Source organism: Diorhabda carinulata, chromosome 4 (assembly GCF_026250575.1).
Source record: "Diorhabda carinulata isolate Delta chromosome 4, icDioCari1.1, whole genome shotgun sequence".
Lineage (NCBI taxonomy): Eukaryota > Metazoa > Arthropoda > Insecta > Coleoptera > Chrysomelidae > Diorhabda > Diorhabda carinulata.
The window spans coordinates 22,834,504-22,854,010 of NC_079463.1; the positions used below are offsets into that span (position 1 = coordinate 22,834,504).

A 19,507-nucleotide genomic window follows, 5' to 3' on the forward strand; every position below is an offset into this window, starting at 1 on the left:
AGTTCCAAATGCAGATAAAGTTGAATGTTTATTGTTTCCACCATAGTCTTATGTTTTTATGATTGAATTTAAAGGACTTCAAATTCAGCGATTTTTATTAACCACTACGCTAAATTTGATCTATGGTTCAGCACATGTTATTTGACAGTTGACATCCAAAACATAACCAATATAATAATTATAACTTTTTTTTGCAGTTGAAAACGTGTAGATAAACTAGTAAGATTTTTTAAAATTTTATTCATTTCTTCAATTATGGCTGGTATAAAATCCAAAAATAAACTTATTAAACAGAAAAAAGTTTCCAAGCAATCAAAAATCAAAACACCTTTGAAATACCCGATAAAACTTTCCACTAAGAATAAGAAAACAACTTTACGAAAACCAGTCGACAATCTAGATGAATTCGTTGACGAATTTAAAAATGATAGCTCAAATACTGATAGTGAACTGGACATGGATAAAGAACTTAGCGAAAATGGGGAAGGTAAAAAAATAAATATGCTATTTGCTTTAAACATTTCATGTATACAAATACTTAACTTCTTCATGAATAATTTTCATTTTTAAAGATATTCTTGGTATTAAAAGTGATGAAGAGGATGTTGTCGAGGAAGAATCTGCTGAGAAACATAAAAGAGATTTGGAAAAATTGAAACATAGCGATCCTGAATTTTATAAATTTTTACAAGAAAATGATAAGAAACTTTTAGAATTCAATTTATCCGATGAAGATGATGACAAGGATGAAACTGAAGATGATATCCATAAACCTACAGATAAATTGTCAGTAGGAAGTGATGAAAGTGACTTTGAGGTAAATATGATTATTTATGTATGTTTAGTTTTATAATTATCAAGTCTAATTTCTCCATTCCTTGATTTAAAAGAAGGAAGCTTTATTCATACTCTGTGTGAAACCAATCTAGCGTACTGCCTAGTCTCATCATTTATTCTTGATAGTTGGATTTTTGGCAATTTATAAAAAGAGAATAAGAAGTACATATTGTCAGCTTAAGTCACAAACAATGTAACTCCACTTTTTTCCTATATCAACATGCTTCTAACAGATCTGCTCATAAAGACTCAAAAATCCCTTACAATTTATAAATTTAAATAGAAAACTTTGCAAACTTCAGACTTACATTTTGTTCAAAGCTAATTACACTCTGTGTTAATTTACGTGACCTGTTTTTCTTCAATTATTTTTTTGTGTCTACTATAAAATTTGGTGATATGGTGTACTAAGTTTGTGACTTAAACCGACAATACGAATAAATCCCTAACTTATTAAATGTTTGGATATGTATTTTGATTCACTATTATTTATTTAGAATAAATACTCCATTGAAAACCTGTAGATTGTGTAGCACATCACATAAGAAAAAACAGAAAATTAATAAAAACAAACTACTTGAACTTGAAATTACCCAGTGAGAACAACTGTTTGTCAGTCTCATAATTAATGTCATACCAATCTTATTAATATGGCTACTTCAGCAGAAAGCCATGAAGTAACATCTGCTTTATTTAATGGAACACATTTTGAAACTTCTCAAATTGCTAAAAACATACCACCACATTATAGTCTTGATGTTTGCAAGATTCCTGGATAACCAGTTTGAATGAAGGTGGATTGGAAGACTTGGATCAATAGAGTGGCCAACTAGGCAAATAAGAAGAATTAACTTTACCTATGATCGAAAAATCTGTAAATCAGGTCTACCATCATCTTGGTCTGACAGTCAAAGGGACACAGTTTGATAGATTCATGTAAGAAACAGTTTTGGTTTAATACACTGTTTAGTTAGTTTGAAATTTATTACTAAAATTAAGTTTATTTTGATTTTTATCAATTCTCATGTTTTTTTTCTTATGTGAACCCTCCTAAATTTTTTTTTATTCTGCTACTTCATCAAATAATGTAAAATACTCCAGCTTCCTATTTGAATAATATTAATGACGTCATAACTTTAATGCTTTGCATATTAGGATGAAGATCAAGAAAAACCAAAGGATCCAAGAATAATCACTCTTAAAGTATTAAAATCATGGCAGGCTGAAATTCAGTTAGATAAGACTAATAAAACAATTATAGCAGTTATGCAAGCATTTAGTGCAGCATTGAGAACAGTTTCAAATGATGGAGATCAAGAAGCAGGTTATTACAAAGTAGAAGGTAAGACATGTGATATTGAAACTTAATATTACTAGCATTCTAAGTGAGCCAATATGCCTCATTCTATCATTATCAAATGTTTTCAGGTTCTGCTGTTTTTAATGGGGTTATACAATTGTGTGTACTTGAGTTGGGTCCAGCAATAAGACGATTTCTTAGACTTCAACCGGGATCTAAACAGCCACCACATAAGTGTAAAAAGTTTATCAAGATAAAAAAAAGTTTAAAATCCTATTTTAGTGATATCTTGAAGGTTCTTTATATCTCAAAATTGGTGATTGTATAATTAATGTAAAACTTTTTTTTCAGCTATTGAAAGGAGTATCATCATCAAACATTCATACAGTTCTATTAAAACATTTGCATTATATGTCAACACTTCTGACCTCTTATCCAAACATAACTAAATCTTTAGTAAAACATCTTGTACAATTATGGGGAACTAAAGAGGATTCTGTAAGAGTGATGGCATTTTTCTGTATATTAAGAATAACCAATAATCAGCAAGCCTTTATCCTTGACACAGTCTTGAAATCAATGTATATGACTTACGTTAAAAATTCGAAATTTGTCAGTTTTAAAAATCTGCCTGTTATAAACTTCATGCGAAGATCTTTAGTAGAAATGTATGCATTGGATGTGAACTTTGCATATAAACATGTTTTCCTATATATAAGACAGTTAGCCATACACTTGAGAAATGCCATAACAATTAATAAAAAAGAAAATGTGCAGGCCGTTTACAATTGGCAGTTTATAAATTCACTGAAACTGTGGGGTTGCTTTTTAGCAGTCACATTCAATAAAAAAATAATGCAACAATTGATTTATCCGTTTGTACAGATTTGTATTGGATCAATTAAATTGGTGCCTACAGCACAGTATTACCCTTTAAGATTCCATATTGTACAAATCTTGATAGATCTATCAAAGGATACAGGCGTTTTTATACCCATTTTACCATTTTTATTGGAGGTGAGTTTGAACTGATTATTTAAAAATATATATATTCATGCCTATATAAAAATAATAAATTATTTGACTATAGATTTCTGCCAGGATAAAACTGTGGTATCCTAATAGTTTTTAAAGAAAAATGTAACGACACAAATTTTTCACCTTCACAATTTTTCTGAAGATACTCGGCAGGTACCCTTCAATCTATGCGATATTGAAATATTTCATTAGTGGCAGGATATCCAATCATATAAAGTGCTAAGTTGGAATTTCTGGAACCGTTGTTGATATTCATAATACATTTGTTCACACTACCCCTACACCAACACTCCCAATTATACTGTTTCGTTTCGATTACCAAGTCTTAAGGACTAAAGGTAAACTAAAACCTAATAACTTGACTTACCTGTTTTATACTTAATTTTCTCACCATTAAACCTTCTCCCATAAAAATTTATTCCAGCAGGAAAACCTCCTTGACGGGAATCTTCACATTTATTCTGATAAACTATAGAGTGGGCTGTAAGGAATTGGCCCTCTGCTCCTATTTAAGCACCAGGGTGATTCTTTTCATTGTATCCAACATAAGATGGCCAGTCTCCAGTTCCTGGTACATCATTTAATTCACTTTCCACTTAAGATCGAGAGATACAATGAAGAAACGACCTTTATTGGGTATGTGGCTGTACTCAAAGGTTATGATAAAAGATTTTTAAATAGATTAATTGACCGTCATAGGTTTAAGAAATATCTATATGAAACCTCTTTTTCAAACACAAAATGAAAAATAAGAAAAATTTGCTCTGGTACCTTTCATGCCTGTTTATACAAAGGGATTGGAAGGAATATTCAACAGGGTGGGTTTTAAATTTGTTTATAAATCCAACAATACATGGAAACAATTTTTGGGCAATCCTAATTATTAGCTGTGGTGATTGTGATACGAAGTATGTTGCGCAGACCAAGAGCTCTGTTATTTTCCGCTTAAAAGAGCACATATCTCATTTAAAATATGGATGGACGGAGTATTACCGATCAGACAGTATAATTGTAGTGTGTTTAGTATATGGAGTGCTAGGAAAATTAAATTCTAGTAGTACTCGTCTCACCTTCCACTTTATAATTACTTGCTTCTTGATTTTCATTATTTGAAACTATTTCAAATGCTACACTAAACGTTTATAACATTGATATATTTGTTTTATCCGTCTTGTCTGTCTAAAATTCATACTGTCATGATTTTAATATCCAAGAATGAGTCTTCATTTCTTTAGTAGTTGTTATCTTTGTCCTAGTATGTGAAGTGGTAAAGGTGAAATAAAGTTTATTAAAGCGTTGTCATAGAATACCTGCTGTAAGTCGTCTCAATGACACCATATTAGTGAAACTGCCTAGTGTTTGCACACTGGTAGTAATTCTGCTCAGTTAGTCTTTTCTACATATAATAAATTATTAATCAGACCTTTGTTAGGCTAATATATGATACTCGAATGGTTTTGGTAAGAAAATTCTAAATTTTTACCTTCTGTACTTTCACAATTTCTTGGAGGGTATTAAGCAGGTATCATACTACCTATACTTATACTATGTACCTGTTAGGAAAAGAAAAGTCTGTATAAAAGGTATATCTAAACAGTAGTTTGCTGGGCTATAATTGTTACCATTGCACTTATCAGTCTGAGTAATTGAAGAAATGTTTATCTGAATTGCTCAAAATTTTGGTAATATATGATGTTGATAACATGGATTTTTCAATGGTTTTCCTGATTCTACAAATCATGGAAAAGTTAATTGCTGTATTATTACACTAGTGAATGGTTGAATAGGGGGTCCTTGTTCCTTGATGAAATACCATTCTGGTTTAGAAAAGTAGCACATCTATTACGAACTATTCTTCCTTCATTTTATTCAAACTTCTTGTTCTAAAATTATAGTGATTTGAAGATATTCGAAGAAGATCCTATTATCGTAACATACTAGTAATTACTTCAATGTAACTCATTGAAAAATTTGCGTTTATATTTTAGATTTTCAGCAATTTATAAATAATGGTTACTGAAGTTGTTAATAATGTAAATAATACAGCAATGAAGAACTTTGTGTTGACTATTTTCACTTTTTAGGTATTAACCACACAAGATTTTAATAAGAAACATAAAAGAGTATCAATGAAACCACTACAATTTACTTGTCTGTTGAGACTGTCAAAATCCCAATTGCAAGAAAATGGTTTCAAAGATACAGTCATAGAAACTATTTATGGACTGCTTCTGGAATATCTAAGTTCACAATCACATACGCTGGGATTTCCTGATATGAGTCTTATTTCTGTTATACAGGTAATATATTACATGGTATATCATTATATAGCCCTCCTCTGCTTTTGTCTGTCTCTTCGCTATAAAATTAGAGACTTTTATATCTGCAACCTCTTCTACCATAGGTATAGAGGTGATATTTATTCTTCATTTAATTTTATCCTTTGCTTTCTGTTTACCTCGTCTCCAGTTCAGTCCCCCTTTTCAGTTTTTTTGCTATTTCTCCATTCCATTTCCTCTGAGCCTGCCTCTTCTTTTTGTGTGTTCTGGTTTCCCATATCACTTTAACTGTTCTATCCTCCTGCATTCCCACTATGTGTCCAAACCGTCTCAATTGTTGTCCGATATTTTGCACTGCACTCACTACATTTAATTCGCGTCTAATAATGTCGTTTTTTATTTTCTTAGTATTTTCATTTCACATGTTGTTATTTTTTGCTTCAATTTGTTGGTTAGAATCCAGGTATCGCAACCAAAGATCAGCGTTGTTAGTAGTAGATTCTCGTTTTTGTACGTTTTGTTATCTCTTTTTTGTTAAAGAAATACTCTTTACAAGATATTGTCTTATTTACCCTATTGGATACCTCTTCGTCAATTTTTTCATCTGGTCTTACGATTGTCTCTAGATACTTAAGCCTATTAACGCTCTTCTTTTCTAGTTCTTGTATTTGCACAATTATTTCTTCTGGTTTGTTAGATATTTTCATTATTTTTGTCTTTTGTATGTTTACCTGTAGTCTCTATTGCTCCATTTTATAATTCCACTCCTGTATTCTATTGTGTAGCTCTTCTTTTGTGTCAGTAAATATTAATTGGTCGTCCGCATACAATAGTTCGTTTATGTAGATTGGTCTCAATCTTTTGTATCCTATGTGTGTTTTCTTTCCTTCTTTGTTCACTTCCTTAGTTTTTTTTCCATCACCAGAAGGAAAAACAACAGGCTTTTAAACGCCTCCTTGCCTCACTCCCGTGTAAGTGATAAAACTATTTCCCATACATTTTCTCTGTTTATACTATTGAAGTAGCGGAATAATACAGCAGGTATCAAGATTCAATTACCTGGGAGTAAATCTATCTAGTGAAAGAAACCTTACATAGGAGGCACAAACATAAGCGATGAAAGCATCAACAGTCAGCGGCTGTCTGAGAGATATAGTGTGGAGAAACAAAGTGATGAGCTCATAGAGCAAGACCAGAATCTATAAAACCTATTTTCACAAATGCCTCAGAAGCCAGAGCCGAGACATCAACAACAAAAAGAATAATGAGAACCGCCGAGATGAAAATACTACGAACCATCAAGGGAGTCACCCTCAGGGACAGAATAAGGAGTGGGCGTACAGGATGTGGTGAGATGGGTTAGGGCACGAAAAAGATTCTGGAGGGATCACGTAGAAAGAATGCCAGAAGAAAGATGGGCAAAATTGGCTAAAAGTCAGAGACACACGCAGACCTGTAGGCAGACCACCAAAGAGGTGGTAAGAGAGCTGGAGTTCAGCTTCTGATGAAGATCCAAGAAGAGGACCAAACGTACAATATTGAACAGGATCTGATCCTTTTGAAAGAGGAAGAAGAAGATACTATTGAGGCTTTCTCTAAACCAACTGCTGCAACATAAAACCTACTGTCTGTACCTATTATTTTTAAATGCTACAAGAGTCATTTAATGCATTGTCTGTGACGTCCAGTCTTAGTCTACCTTCAATTATATGTTCAAAGATCTTGTATGTAGTACATAGTAGTTGTAGTAGTAACAGTAACTTCCTTTCTTGTGGAAGGGTGCTATTATTGCTATTCTCCACTCCTCTGGGATTGTTTGTGTAATAATTCCATACCCTCATTTCCTAAGTATCAGAAACTACTGAAACTACCGATATGTAGACTAATTCATGAAGGGGATTCAAGTACACATTTGTGAATGGGTCTTAACCATATGATACAATCTCTAATACATCAGTGGGTACATGCGATTGTTGAGAATATTGTTAAAATTCAAACATTTCAATTCCTCGGATATGGTTATCTATAATTAATTTTTAAAATCAATTTAATTGACAGGTTTCTGAGGTTGGCGGGTTTTGTACTTTTTGGCATAGCTTATTAGTATTAAAATTTGGTGTAATATCTGTGTTTATTGTTAAATCATTGATAACTACTCAATAATAACTCATGAAATTCTATTAAATCTATTATACAATTTGATAACGGACTATTAACTCAAAAAAAAAACTATGAAAATATAAATATGAAATTTGGTTGGTTTTAAAATTCTCACCGTAAATGAAATTTCATCCAGGATTACAGTTAGGTACTGGAAATCCCTAAAATTTTTTATATTTTGATTCGATTAATGTGACTTATAAATTCTAAACAAGATATGTTTTTTAAGACATAATTATGCAGAAGTTGCCAATGCAGAATATAAATATTTTAAAAAATCTGAAGTTCTAAATCCACCTCTTAGAAACCCTTTATTATTCAGTTTTAAAACTCATGTACCAATTAGTTTAAGAGCTACTATCAGCTCAAGAAATTAGTGTATTTAACTTTGGTCTATCTTGTATAATAGGGTAAATAATCTTAATATCCTATTTTTTAGATTAAAAAGTTCATAAAAACGTGCAAAAACCCAAATTACTTTAGAAAATTTAAACAAATATTAGAAAAAATAGAACAGAACTCCAAGTATATAGAAAATGGAAGAGCTAAACTGAATCTGAACCTAAATGATTTTAAATTGATTGAAGGATGGGAAGCACAAATTAAAGAGAAGAAACCTCCTTTGACTGTATATTACGAAAGCTGGCAAAAACTAACAATTGTTAAGAAGAACAAACAGATGACTAAAAATGATGAATTGGCAGATTATAAATTGCCCACTCTTAAAAAAACACAGAAAGAAGGTGAGTTTTAGCTTCATTACTACAAATTACTTCAATACACGTATATTCACACACATGATAAAATTGAAGTATCCATATTTATCAAATTCTCTCTCCATTTATATACAAATGCTGCTTTATAGGGCAATAAATTATTAAAACATGTCATAACTTGTTGAGACTAGTTTCTAATTTTATTAATAGTACAATTGCTTTATTTTCTTTCAATAATTCTCTCTTTGTTTATTGACGACATAGTACGTTTTATAATAAATAGTTTGGAGTATGATAAATATGAAATTCGTGTATTGCTAAGACATTATTGAAAATAAAAATTTAAAGCAGCAGTGGCAGCAAATGGAAGACACAGATAATCAGCGAACAGCACAGCGTTGGTTCAATAATTCAATAGTCTCGATTGAACACTTGAAGATCGTTTGCACTCAGATCGACCACCTGCGTGCAATATTGAAGTTACAAAGGAAGCAGTAGAAAACCATCCAATTACCAGCACTTGAACATTGTAAATCAGTGATTAGGCAAAGGACAATTATCAGAACTCCTCACAAAGAGAGGTCGATTCGAGCGGAAAATCTTGTGCGTCTGCTGGAATTATCAAGGTTTAGTGTAATAGGTATATAATGAACAGCTGATGCAATGTATGTGGCTCTCCTACAACAAGACAATTGTTAACCACATAACTGCGAAAAAAACTAATAATAAGATCGAAGAACTTGGTGGCATTGAACTCCTACCATATCCAGCATTTAGTCCGTACCTTGCACCATGAGATTATGGGTCTATAACTTAATTCATACGGTTTGATAAGAGATGGCGTAAATTGTATATTACATCGTTCCAATATTCCGAACGTACGTTGGAAAGCTACTGTTATTGTACGTCTTTTCAGTATATGTCATTCATTTGAAGCGTTAACAACAATAATTTTTTTTCACTCAATATGTCGAACTTTGTTCCTGAAAAAGTGTTTTTGTGGGGAGTTCTTCTTCATTACTTTAATATGAAGAAAAATGCTGCCGAAAGTCATCGTATTTTGGTGGACGTTTATAATGAACATGCTCTAGCTGAGCCAACGTGCCAAAAGTGGTATGCACGATTTAAAAGTGATGATTTTGGCTTGTAAGACGATGAACGTCCTGGGCAGCCAAAAAAGTTTGAAGATGAAGAACTGGAAGCATTACTCGATGAAAATTGTTACCAAACACAAGAAAACCTAGCAGAATCTTTGAATGTCACATTTCAAAAAGTTTAAAAGCAGCTGGATATATTCAAAAGCAAGGAAATTGGATCCACATGAACTTAGCCGAAGGATTTTGCATGTCCGAAATGCTGCTGGAACGCCACAGAAGGAAGTCATTTTTGCACCGGATTGTTATTGGTGATGAAAAATGGATCCATTATGACAACCCCAAGCGCAAAAAATCATATGTGAAATCCGGCCAACCAGCCAATTCAACGGCAAAGCCGAATATCTATGGCGCGAAGGTAATGCTCTCTATTTGGTGGGATCAGAAGGGTGTGCTGTATTATGAGCTGCTAAATCCGGTTGAAACCATCAATGGAGAACGCTACCGAACACAATTAATCCGTTGGAAGAGAGCAGTAGCCGAAAAACGCCCGGAATATGCGACCAGACACGAGGTAATAATTTTCCATCATGACAACGCTCGGCCCCGCGTTGCTATTCCGGTTAAGAACTATTTGGAAAACAGTGGATGGAAAGTTTTACCTCAACCGCCTTATAGCCTAGACCTTGCCCCTTCTGACTACCATTTGCCCCGATACATGCAAAACGCCCTCACTGGAAAACGGTTTACATCAGAGCAAGATATTAAAAATTGGCTTGATTCATTCTTGATTGCCAAGCCGACGCAGTTCTTTTGGGATGGGATCCACAAATTGCCAGAAAGATGGGAAAAGGTCATAGCTTCAGATGGGCAATACTTTCAATAATACTATTGTAAATGTTTTTCTTAAATAAACGTTCAAATTTTGAAAAAAAAATCGCACGAATTAAAATATAGACCACAATATTTATTCAGATCCATGGCGAAATTCTTACGTAGGAAAAAAATTTGTATCCAAAAGAGTGCAGTGTTATAATTTTTTGCACTGAGCCCAAACAATAATTTTACCAAGGTCCGAAAAAGTTATTTGTATAACTTAGGATGGGATACTCCAGTTTCCACTATAATGTTTCAAACGTTTGTTCCAAATTATTTTTTCGAGATCTGTGCGTTAAACACAGTTGAGTTTTTCCCTTGCCCCTTAAACACCAAATAAATATTTGAGCTTCATGAGATTCAAAATTACGCTTTAAACAAAAACTGTAGAAATGTAGGCATTTATTTCAAATTTATTTACATTTGTATTTTTGAATTATTATCACAAACAAACTGCTTAAAACAATATTACTTCAAGTTATTGGATGCATAATTACTCGATGAAGAAGACTATAAAAGACTCAAGAAGGTAATCAATAGTTGCAAGTATTGTTACAAGGAAGCATTCAATGGTATTCAATTAATCGATTATATTGTACCTCGGATACAGCAACAAATAATTTATGGTTGTTTCAAAGTTAGGCAATCTAACAAAACAGCTAATCTACGTCAAAATGACGGCCGTGGGATAAAAAATCGACTTTTTTGTACCTGTTAGCTTTTCTCGACTTTTTCCGGTAGTTTGGTATTGTATTGTTTTTTTTGTTTTATGGTATTAAGAGGACTTCACAGAAACTTTTTAGATCTGTAGATTCACAAAATTTAGAATACTTAGTTTTTTCTTTGGAAATTAATTTCCACTGGCAGATGGTAGAAGATACTGGGACAAATTTAAAGCTTTAGGTGGAGTTAACCCTTGTTCATTAGAGAGCTTTAGTCAGAATCCTGCTGATTTTCTACTAGTTTCCTTGCTTTTTAGACTATATTTACTACTTACACTACAAAACACTGCATGGTCGAGGAAAAAAACAACAAAGCCACGTTTCCGGGAGAAAATAGTCGTTTCGACATAAAACTGGCCATAATAAGGTCTAAAATCCAAGAAATGACTCTACATACCTCACAGAAATTTACGATAAAAGCTAAAAGGCGGCCATTTTTATATAGGCATCAGGTGATTTTGACAATTTGTTTGAATGCTCAATTGATTCTTGTATGCCAAGCTCATGAGCTTCAAGCCCATGGTCTCGCGAATCGATGAACTATAAAAACTAAAATTAAGTGTGAAATTTCAGAAAATTTGGAATCATTTTCAATCAAATTTTAAAGCTGATATTCGGTATTGTATTGTTTGATAAGTTGATTTGATACTCTGTTTTTGAAAATTTCTAACAGTTACAAAAATTAAATATTTTTTACATCTTCATTTTATCAGTAGGTAGTAATTATAAATGATGTAAATTTTTTAGCGAAAAAGAATGAAGGTCCAGTAGAATTGTTTCCTAGTGATTCAGAAGAGGAAACATCTGAGAAGCGCAAGAGAGGTAAGAGAGGAGGAAAGAAACATAAAAAATCGAGTGAAATTAATGCAATGGATGAGGATGACGGTATCAATGAAAAAGATATTGTTGAAGATATTCAAGAGGACGATTGGTAATCTGTTTAAATGAAGTTTCAAGTTTTGTAAATATAATTTTATATTAATGAATTGTTTTACTGAATAAATTAATTACTTCAATTAATCATTAGATTTACAAGATCGCATCAATTATCTGACAAATAATGACGAACAACCAGAAAATTTTGGAGAAATGGTTTTTTCTATTAAATTTATGAAAAAAAGTACTACGTGATCTTAAACTCAAAATTCAATAATCAAATATCAGGTTTTTTCAATTTTTCAACAGGTTCATGGAAAAATAAATATTCCTTGACCTGTTCTTGGCAGCATCAAAGTTTGCTATAAAAATAATAACATTTTATTTTTCACAATTCTTTCCATGAATTGATAAAAACACTTTTATTAAATTTATTTAGCGATCTTTTACCTCCCTGATTTATTTATTTTTCATTTTACTAACTTACTGTGTTCATAGAAAATCTATTGTCGCACACGATTAAATACATTTGACACCTTTAATAATCCCCTCTAAAGAAAAGTACTTCTGTTTTTGACAGTATCAAAGTTTGTACAAAAAAAACATTTTATTTTTCACAAATTGGTTTTTTATAGTTATATAAAAAAATATAAAAAGAAGGCTTCTATGAAGAAACTCCAAATTGATCATACACAACAGATATTGAAACCCGTCTGAAGATATGGTATATAGATTTGGGGTTGTCCAATAAAAGTGACATTCAAATGATAAGACGTTTCTAAAATAGTGAAGTAAGGAACAACGTTGATGCAACTTGCTGACCATAGCCAAATTAGCCAGTAGTAGTTGTAATGATAATAAATTTGCATAATAATGCAGCAGTCAGTATAACTATAAAGAAATATATCCAATTTAAACAAAAATTTGTTTTTGGTTCACAAGAGAGTAAGTAAAAATATTGAATAATCGGACCTAAACATCAATTTTTATGCAGAATTTACACAGGAGATAAATTATGAAATTATTCAAACCCATCTCGATAATATATTAGTATCAATTTGTCACTTTTTAATTTCATAATATTGTATTATTTTGAAATTGATAACATCACAAATTCTAAAAAACTATTAGAAACAAGCAAATGGCTTTCATTCTATGAGTGCACGTTGTAGTATCCTTTACCATGTAAAAAAAAGATCCACACTGAAGAATGTCGATAAGTTTTCAGGTAGGTATAAACGTGTTCTTCAACTAAAACTTAATTTGCTAAACAAGATAATTGCAAATTTATCTTATTTTTTACTACACTCTTTTTGGTCCTTTTAACATAGGAAAGTGAGGAACCATAGAAATATACCAATAAAAGTTTGGCCATCGTTTAAAACAAAAATTAAAACAATGTAGGGTCTGGTCACTTGTAGAATACAGTAAAAGCAATGTGTAGTTCAAAAACTGTCTTATTTGAGAAAAATAATTTCTTAGCATTTTGATATGTGTATACAACAATTTCCACTACCTTCAATTTTAATAAACGTAGTAAATCGCACAATCTATGACTATTTTTTAAGCGCACAACTCAAATTCTTTCGAAAAGTAAGAAGTATGGTATCAAAAATTAGAAACAATATTACTTATGATTCAACTCTTTTATTACAAACAACTGTCCAGAAATTATGTATACAATGTGGTCTAAATCATTCGTTTTACAAAAAAAGTACATTCAAAATATAAACAATTTCTATTTTTGACAAGCGTTGCTATTCCGATTTAATTGTAGACTGTTTCATAAACTTGACCATTGAAATGCATTGTTTTTTTACAGGGTTAAATTTTTGTTCTATGAAAAAATCAAATTTCTAAAAAAAAGAAACTATATAAATATGTACACAAATGATATGGGTTATGTTTAAATTCTTAACTGCACTGCGGACGACGACAACGTTACTGAAAGATGTTTTTTATCCTCGTATTCACTTATAATAAAGAAATTATATATATATATATATATATATATATATATATATATATATATATATATATATATATATATACTTTTACTCAGTACTTCGTTAAATAAATATGATGTCAAGAGAAACAATTTCTTGAATTAATATCATTGTCGACACTAATACCTGGAAGATATAGTCTTTTTTCTTAAAAATATTTGAATCATCACTTTCAAACGCCAACTCATGGTGTCTAACAGTCCTGGAAATGTCCTTGATTTTCAATCTTAACCTTGAAACCTGGAAATGTTGATTTTTTAGGAGCATCCTCGAAAAGGTCTACTTTTATGATTTATATTGAATAATGAAAGAAAAATTCCAATGAATGCAGCACTTAGCGAAATGGGTTGCCGACCAAAGCCGTCATCAGTGAGAGAGAGAGCATCTCTCTCACACACATACACTGATAACAGGTCGGCATCTTTCAAACTCTATGCTCGAAGCTTAGAAGCAATATTCAATTTCTTGGCGGCACAGAGAAACGATATTCCTTTTTTTAGAAATAAGAAGGTAGCGACGGGCCAAGGTCGTAGCCTCAAACATCCGGGCGAAGATGCAAGGCTTACGAGAGAGGCTCGTGAGTCAGTCAGCGGTTTGCTATCGAGAAGTTGAAATGTCAAAATGCCATTATCTAAAGACTTTAATACGTCATTTAAAAAGTTCATCTTACAACGATAATTCAATAACAATAGTAATTTGAATATGACTGAAAAAAATTTAAAACAATTTTCAAATAGATTCATGAAAACTGACCAAAAAAAGATTACTGGTTCCTGAAAATTCTGCGTATAAAAAAATGTATTCGAAAAGTATCACATGTATTGTTTGTGCTAGTACAAAGTATAAGTGTAAACAGTGATCTTTTTTTCGATTCTCAGATAAGCACCGAGCGATGCGACGAAGCCGCGGCGGTTTCATATTCGGCATTTGAGTCTATACTTGCTTGAACTTGCAAATGGACGCGAGTAAACATTTTTTGTTCAGTTGCTTGTTGACCTCTGCCTGAGTCGCATGCTCGAGGTGCGTGTCTGACCTGCTTTCGACGATGAATCGTATATACGTAGTGATTGACAAGTTGTCATTTGGCGTGCTTCAAAGTTGTTGAATTTTTCGTAGTGTTGTGTTTATATGTGTGTGCGTGAATCGAAATTAGCTAATATCGAGTCACAAGAATAATAAACAATGCACATTTTAAGATGTGTGGCTCCATAAGAATACACATCCACAATTCTCTCCATGGCTTGGACATTTGACACTGAGTATAAATCATGCATACTGTAAATTTTGTAATTGGCATGTCAATAAAGCCAAAATGGGCATAAGTACTGTAAAATCGCATGCAAAACGAGATAAGTACAAAGATCGCGTAGCAAACCATGCGAACAGCCAATAATTTCGTGATTCATTATCAACAAATGCGCCCGCTTCGACATCCACTTCGTCGCCCGTCTCGACGTCCACTTCGGCGCCCGCCTCGACGTCCGTTATTTGCATTTTAGAAAGTGCTTCTACAAGAAATAACAGTGTGGTCGATCGATGCGATCGATTTAAATGCAATTTGACGAATTCGATTGACAATTACGTGAAAAAAGAAGACGTGAGGAAATCTGCACGATGTTCAGGTGAAGAGAGTGATTTGTTTCCTTTAATGTTCCCTGGTAGTGAAATTGCAAAAAAATATCAAATGAAAAAAGACAAAATTAGTTATTCAATAACCTATGGACTGGGACCTTATTTTCAAGTGAACTTGCAAATATCTTGTGGAATTGTGAATTTTTATAGCATCATTTGACGAAAGTTTGAATAAATTTGCCAAAAAAGGGCAGATGGACGTGATATTACGTTTTTGGCAAGAAGGAAAAACCAATGTTGACAGCCAGTATCTGACGTTGACCTTTTTACACGTTACGGTTGCTGATTTGTTTGCTGCTTTCAAAGGTGAGGTTTTGGATAAACATGGGCTTTCGATCAAAAAATTGTTACAAGTGGACGGGCCCAATGTAAATAAAAAATTGTTAAAAAACCTTGCAGCTAATTTAAACTTGAGGATGCTCCACAATTATTTTGCTACAAGGTTTCTTGAAAACTCAAAAACTTTAAAAAGAGTAGATGAAATTTTTCATAAAGACTGTGTAGAGTATTTCAATAAGCTCAAAGCCGATGGAAAAGAAGACAATAATGACAAAACAAATAATGTTGCAACTATTGAAGAATTCTTAAAAGATGTTTTTCTTAGGCCGAAAATTCGTTTCATGCTTACAGTTAGTAGTGAAATGGAGCCTTTCTTGACAAAGTACCAAACTTATTGGCCAATGACACTTTTCATGAGAAATGATCTATTTACATTGATTAATGATATGATGAGTCGAGTTGTTAAGGAGGAAATTTTGTCTCTTCAATCAAATCTTTTACCTACCAAATCAGTTCATATAGGAATTGCAACTAACACATCCATTTCAGTATTGAAAAAAGATAGTCAAATCAAAGATATAGAAATTCTGCAATTTAAAATAAATGCGAGGAATTCTTTGTCACAATCTGTCAAATGCTTTTGCGAAAAACCCCGCTCTCATCAATACTATTACAGGGAGCTGCTTGTTTGTCACCTTATATCATGTTGAAAGAAAGAACAGCAAAGAACCGTGTTCAAATTGAACTTACACAATTACTGGAAAAAAATCGCATTAATGCAATCGATGCTGATAAAATACAAAAAGAATACTGTCAATTTATTTAAAAAAAGGAGGTTGCAGAGATATTGAAGTTGTTCGATATTAGTAAAGAAAGAGTTGATAGATGTTTATTTGAACTGTTCTCCACTGAAAAAGTGTCATAAAGCTTACTGAAATTCTCAAAAATTATTTTGATTATGTTTCACAGAAACGCTGATGTTGAAAGAAGTTTTTCGTATAACATAGAATTTCTAGTTGAAAATCAACAAGAAGAGAGTCTTATAGCGCTTGAAAAATTATTTTTTTAGAACTTGAAATCCTTGAATTTTACTGTACACCCTGCAACTGTACAACCAAATCGTTATAGTTTTCATTTTCCAATTACTATCAAATTTGCATCAATTTTTACAATCGACTGTACAAAGGCACTTTTGTCCACACCGAGATTTTTGATTTTAAATTATGGTACATACGGAAGTAACCACTGTACTAAAACGAAGAAAAAAAACAATAAAAACCGATTTTTCGTAGAATCTCATCGGAAATTCGTGCTACCTCATCGGAATGGAAAGTATTTCGATTTTTTTATCAATACTTCACTAGAAATATAAATAGCAAAGCTTGTACCAATATTTAATCTACTATATTCATAAGTTACAATGATGGATTTATTATCACTTGAACGTTTTTCAGTTTTTCTCAAGGATATTTGATTATTTTTGACAATAATTTTCTCCATCGTAAATCAAAATTTTTTATTTTCCCTGTCTATTACAAATTTTGCAAACATTTTATTCTATCTATAGATATCTTTCAAGCTCTCATTATACACCAATTTACCAAGCAATGCTGATTATACAGGGAGAAACAAAAAACAATTACGATGTTTACACATTTATTTACGTATAAATTTCTGAATAATCATCTGTAATGCATTTTCCTACATTCTTATTAAAATAAATATAGCATTTTACACTCAAAAAAAAAATAGTTTGAACTGTCTTTTCAACATAGTAATCATATGTCCACATATGCAGAAAACAAAATTAAATATACTGACTTCCATAAGAATTCTATTATTGATTTTATTTTTGAACTTGATCTAATTTTGTACAAAACAGAAGTAGGTACTGTTACTATTTTCGACCTGTTAGAATAGGAGATAAAGGAAATTATTTTTTGACATTGTTTTCACAGAATGTGAGCATACTACATAGAGTTGTACAAATACAGACTGAAAATAATTATATTTAGTTTGTACATAGACAAGGTAGATTGATCTGGAATTGTGGAGTAAATAAAATTGTGACTTTTAGAAACATTCACATTATTCTATTTAGTACTTTTAAAGAAAGTAAGAATCTGAAAAGAAAATAAAATATATACCAAATTAAAAGATTACTTTACTGGATAGACAATATATATTTTAATACATTCAAGGCAATACTTTTAGTATATCTGCAAAGTTTAAAAAAGATTTTTTGTTGCTTCAAAAAAGGTTACGCTTATATAAAATAGTTCTGACATTGGGTAAATATTAACGTATTTTAAAAATACTGGCCGCACGCCCATAGGAACCTGAAAAATGAAATAAAATGTTTTTAAATATTTACTTATATATCTCAAAATCAAATATAAGAATGTACCGACTATATTTCTAAATTGCACAGCCGCCTGCATCACATAAGAGTTTGTGGTTTACATTTTTAATAGAAAGGGGTCGACACATTATTTTTTTATCCGTTAACCATTTGAGCAGCATTGAATAAAATTTAATCCTAATTTAAAATCACACAGATGAAACGAGAAGAAACATTTTTGATGTATCTTTAAAAGGTAATATTTAGTGAAACTATAGTAAGAAATCTATCGAAAACAGAAATAATAAAGGAGTAAAACTATTGAGATCTTTTAAAAATGTGAACATGTAATTATGTACGTAATTTATATACACAACCGGGTTGGATCCCGGGAACACACCGGAATGAAGCAGAGAAGATCTGCTGAATGTATCAACCTAAGTAAAAACAACCTAGGAATACATGAACACTGTTGTCTCAATGGAAACCCGAAGAGGCTTGACTTAGCAGATAATTTGGTGTGCAGATTCTGTTGCACAGAGATCGAAACCTCTATCCACATTCATCGAAATGAGAAATACTACGGAACTCTAAAGCACTATACCTGGAAGCGTATGAAGTATAAGACGAAGATCTCTGGCAGGCACAACCATCCCACATTTTGAACTTTCTAAAAGGAGTGGAATCAACAGATCAGTTGTAAGTGCTGGGTTCCCCAGTATTGCAGCAAGAAAGGGATACACAATAGATCCTTTATGTTGCAGTGCATATGACACCCCAGTACCTACATACATACATTAGTACCGCTCACTACATTAATCAAAATTATACGGTCTGATGCAAAACAATATGTTGAAGTATTAATAACATTAATGGTTCAGAAATTCTAACTTAGTTATAAAACACAACAAATAATTTCTCCATTCGAACCAGTAGTGTCCGAGATTAACACGTTCATCAAAAAAACACTCAGATTTGTAATATTAGTACAGATGATACTAAATGCGTTTGAAACAAAAAAATTGAAATTTGGAAAATAAAGTGCTTAGAAAGATGAGGAATTTGAAAAAGCAAAAGGAAAATGGAGAAAACGTACAAATAATGGAACAATTGAAGACCAAAAATAACAAAAAAATACGAAGCAAATAGAGGTAGACTAATGCCATAACATAGATAGGGAAGGTTTTCCTCATTATAAAAAATAATAGAAATAAACAAGGAATATCTGGAAGAACTTGCTACAAGAACAAAACAATTTAAACGAGGTACCACAAACGGAGAATACTAGAAACAACTAATAAAGAAAATGGGCTATAAGTAGTTGTTATAGATGTAGAGAATCCTAAGACCA

The 19,507-nt window shown here is 31.9% G+C and overlaps 2 protein-coding genes across 2 annotated transcripts in view; one reads left to right on the forward strand and one right to left on the reverse strand.

Annotated features, from left to right (window-relative positions):
• Window positions 1-139: 139 nt before the first annotated feature.
• LOC130892935 (nucleolar complex protein 2 homolog) lies at window positions 140-12,042 on the forward strand. Its single transcript, XM_057798678.1, has 8 exons — window positions 140-487; window positions 573-817; window positions 1,993-2,179; window positions 2,266-2,432; window positions 2,489-3,154; window positions 5,260-5,475; window positions 8,054-8,357; window positions 11,770-12,042. The coding sequence occupies exons 1-8, from the start codon at window positions 256-258 to the stop codon at window positions 11,955-11,957; spliced, it is 2,205 nt and encodes a 734-aa protein (XP_057654661.1). The 5' UTR covers window positions 140-255; the 3' UTR covers window positions 11,958-12,042.
• A 1,487-nt stretch (window positions 12,043-13,529) lies between these two features.
• Window positions 13,530-19,507, reverse strand: part of LOC130892950 (rho GDP-dissociation inhibitor 2) — a 30,030-nt gene continuing 24,052 nt past the window's right edge. The window contains exon 5 of the mRNA XM_057798701.1: window positions 13,530-18,154. The gene's annotated coding sequence lies outside the window, so the exon portion shown is untranslated. The remainder of the gene's footprint in view (window positions 18,155-19,507) is intronic.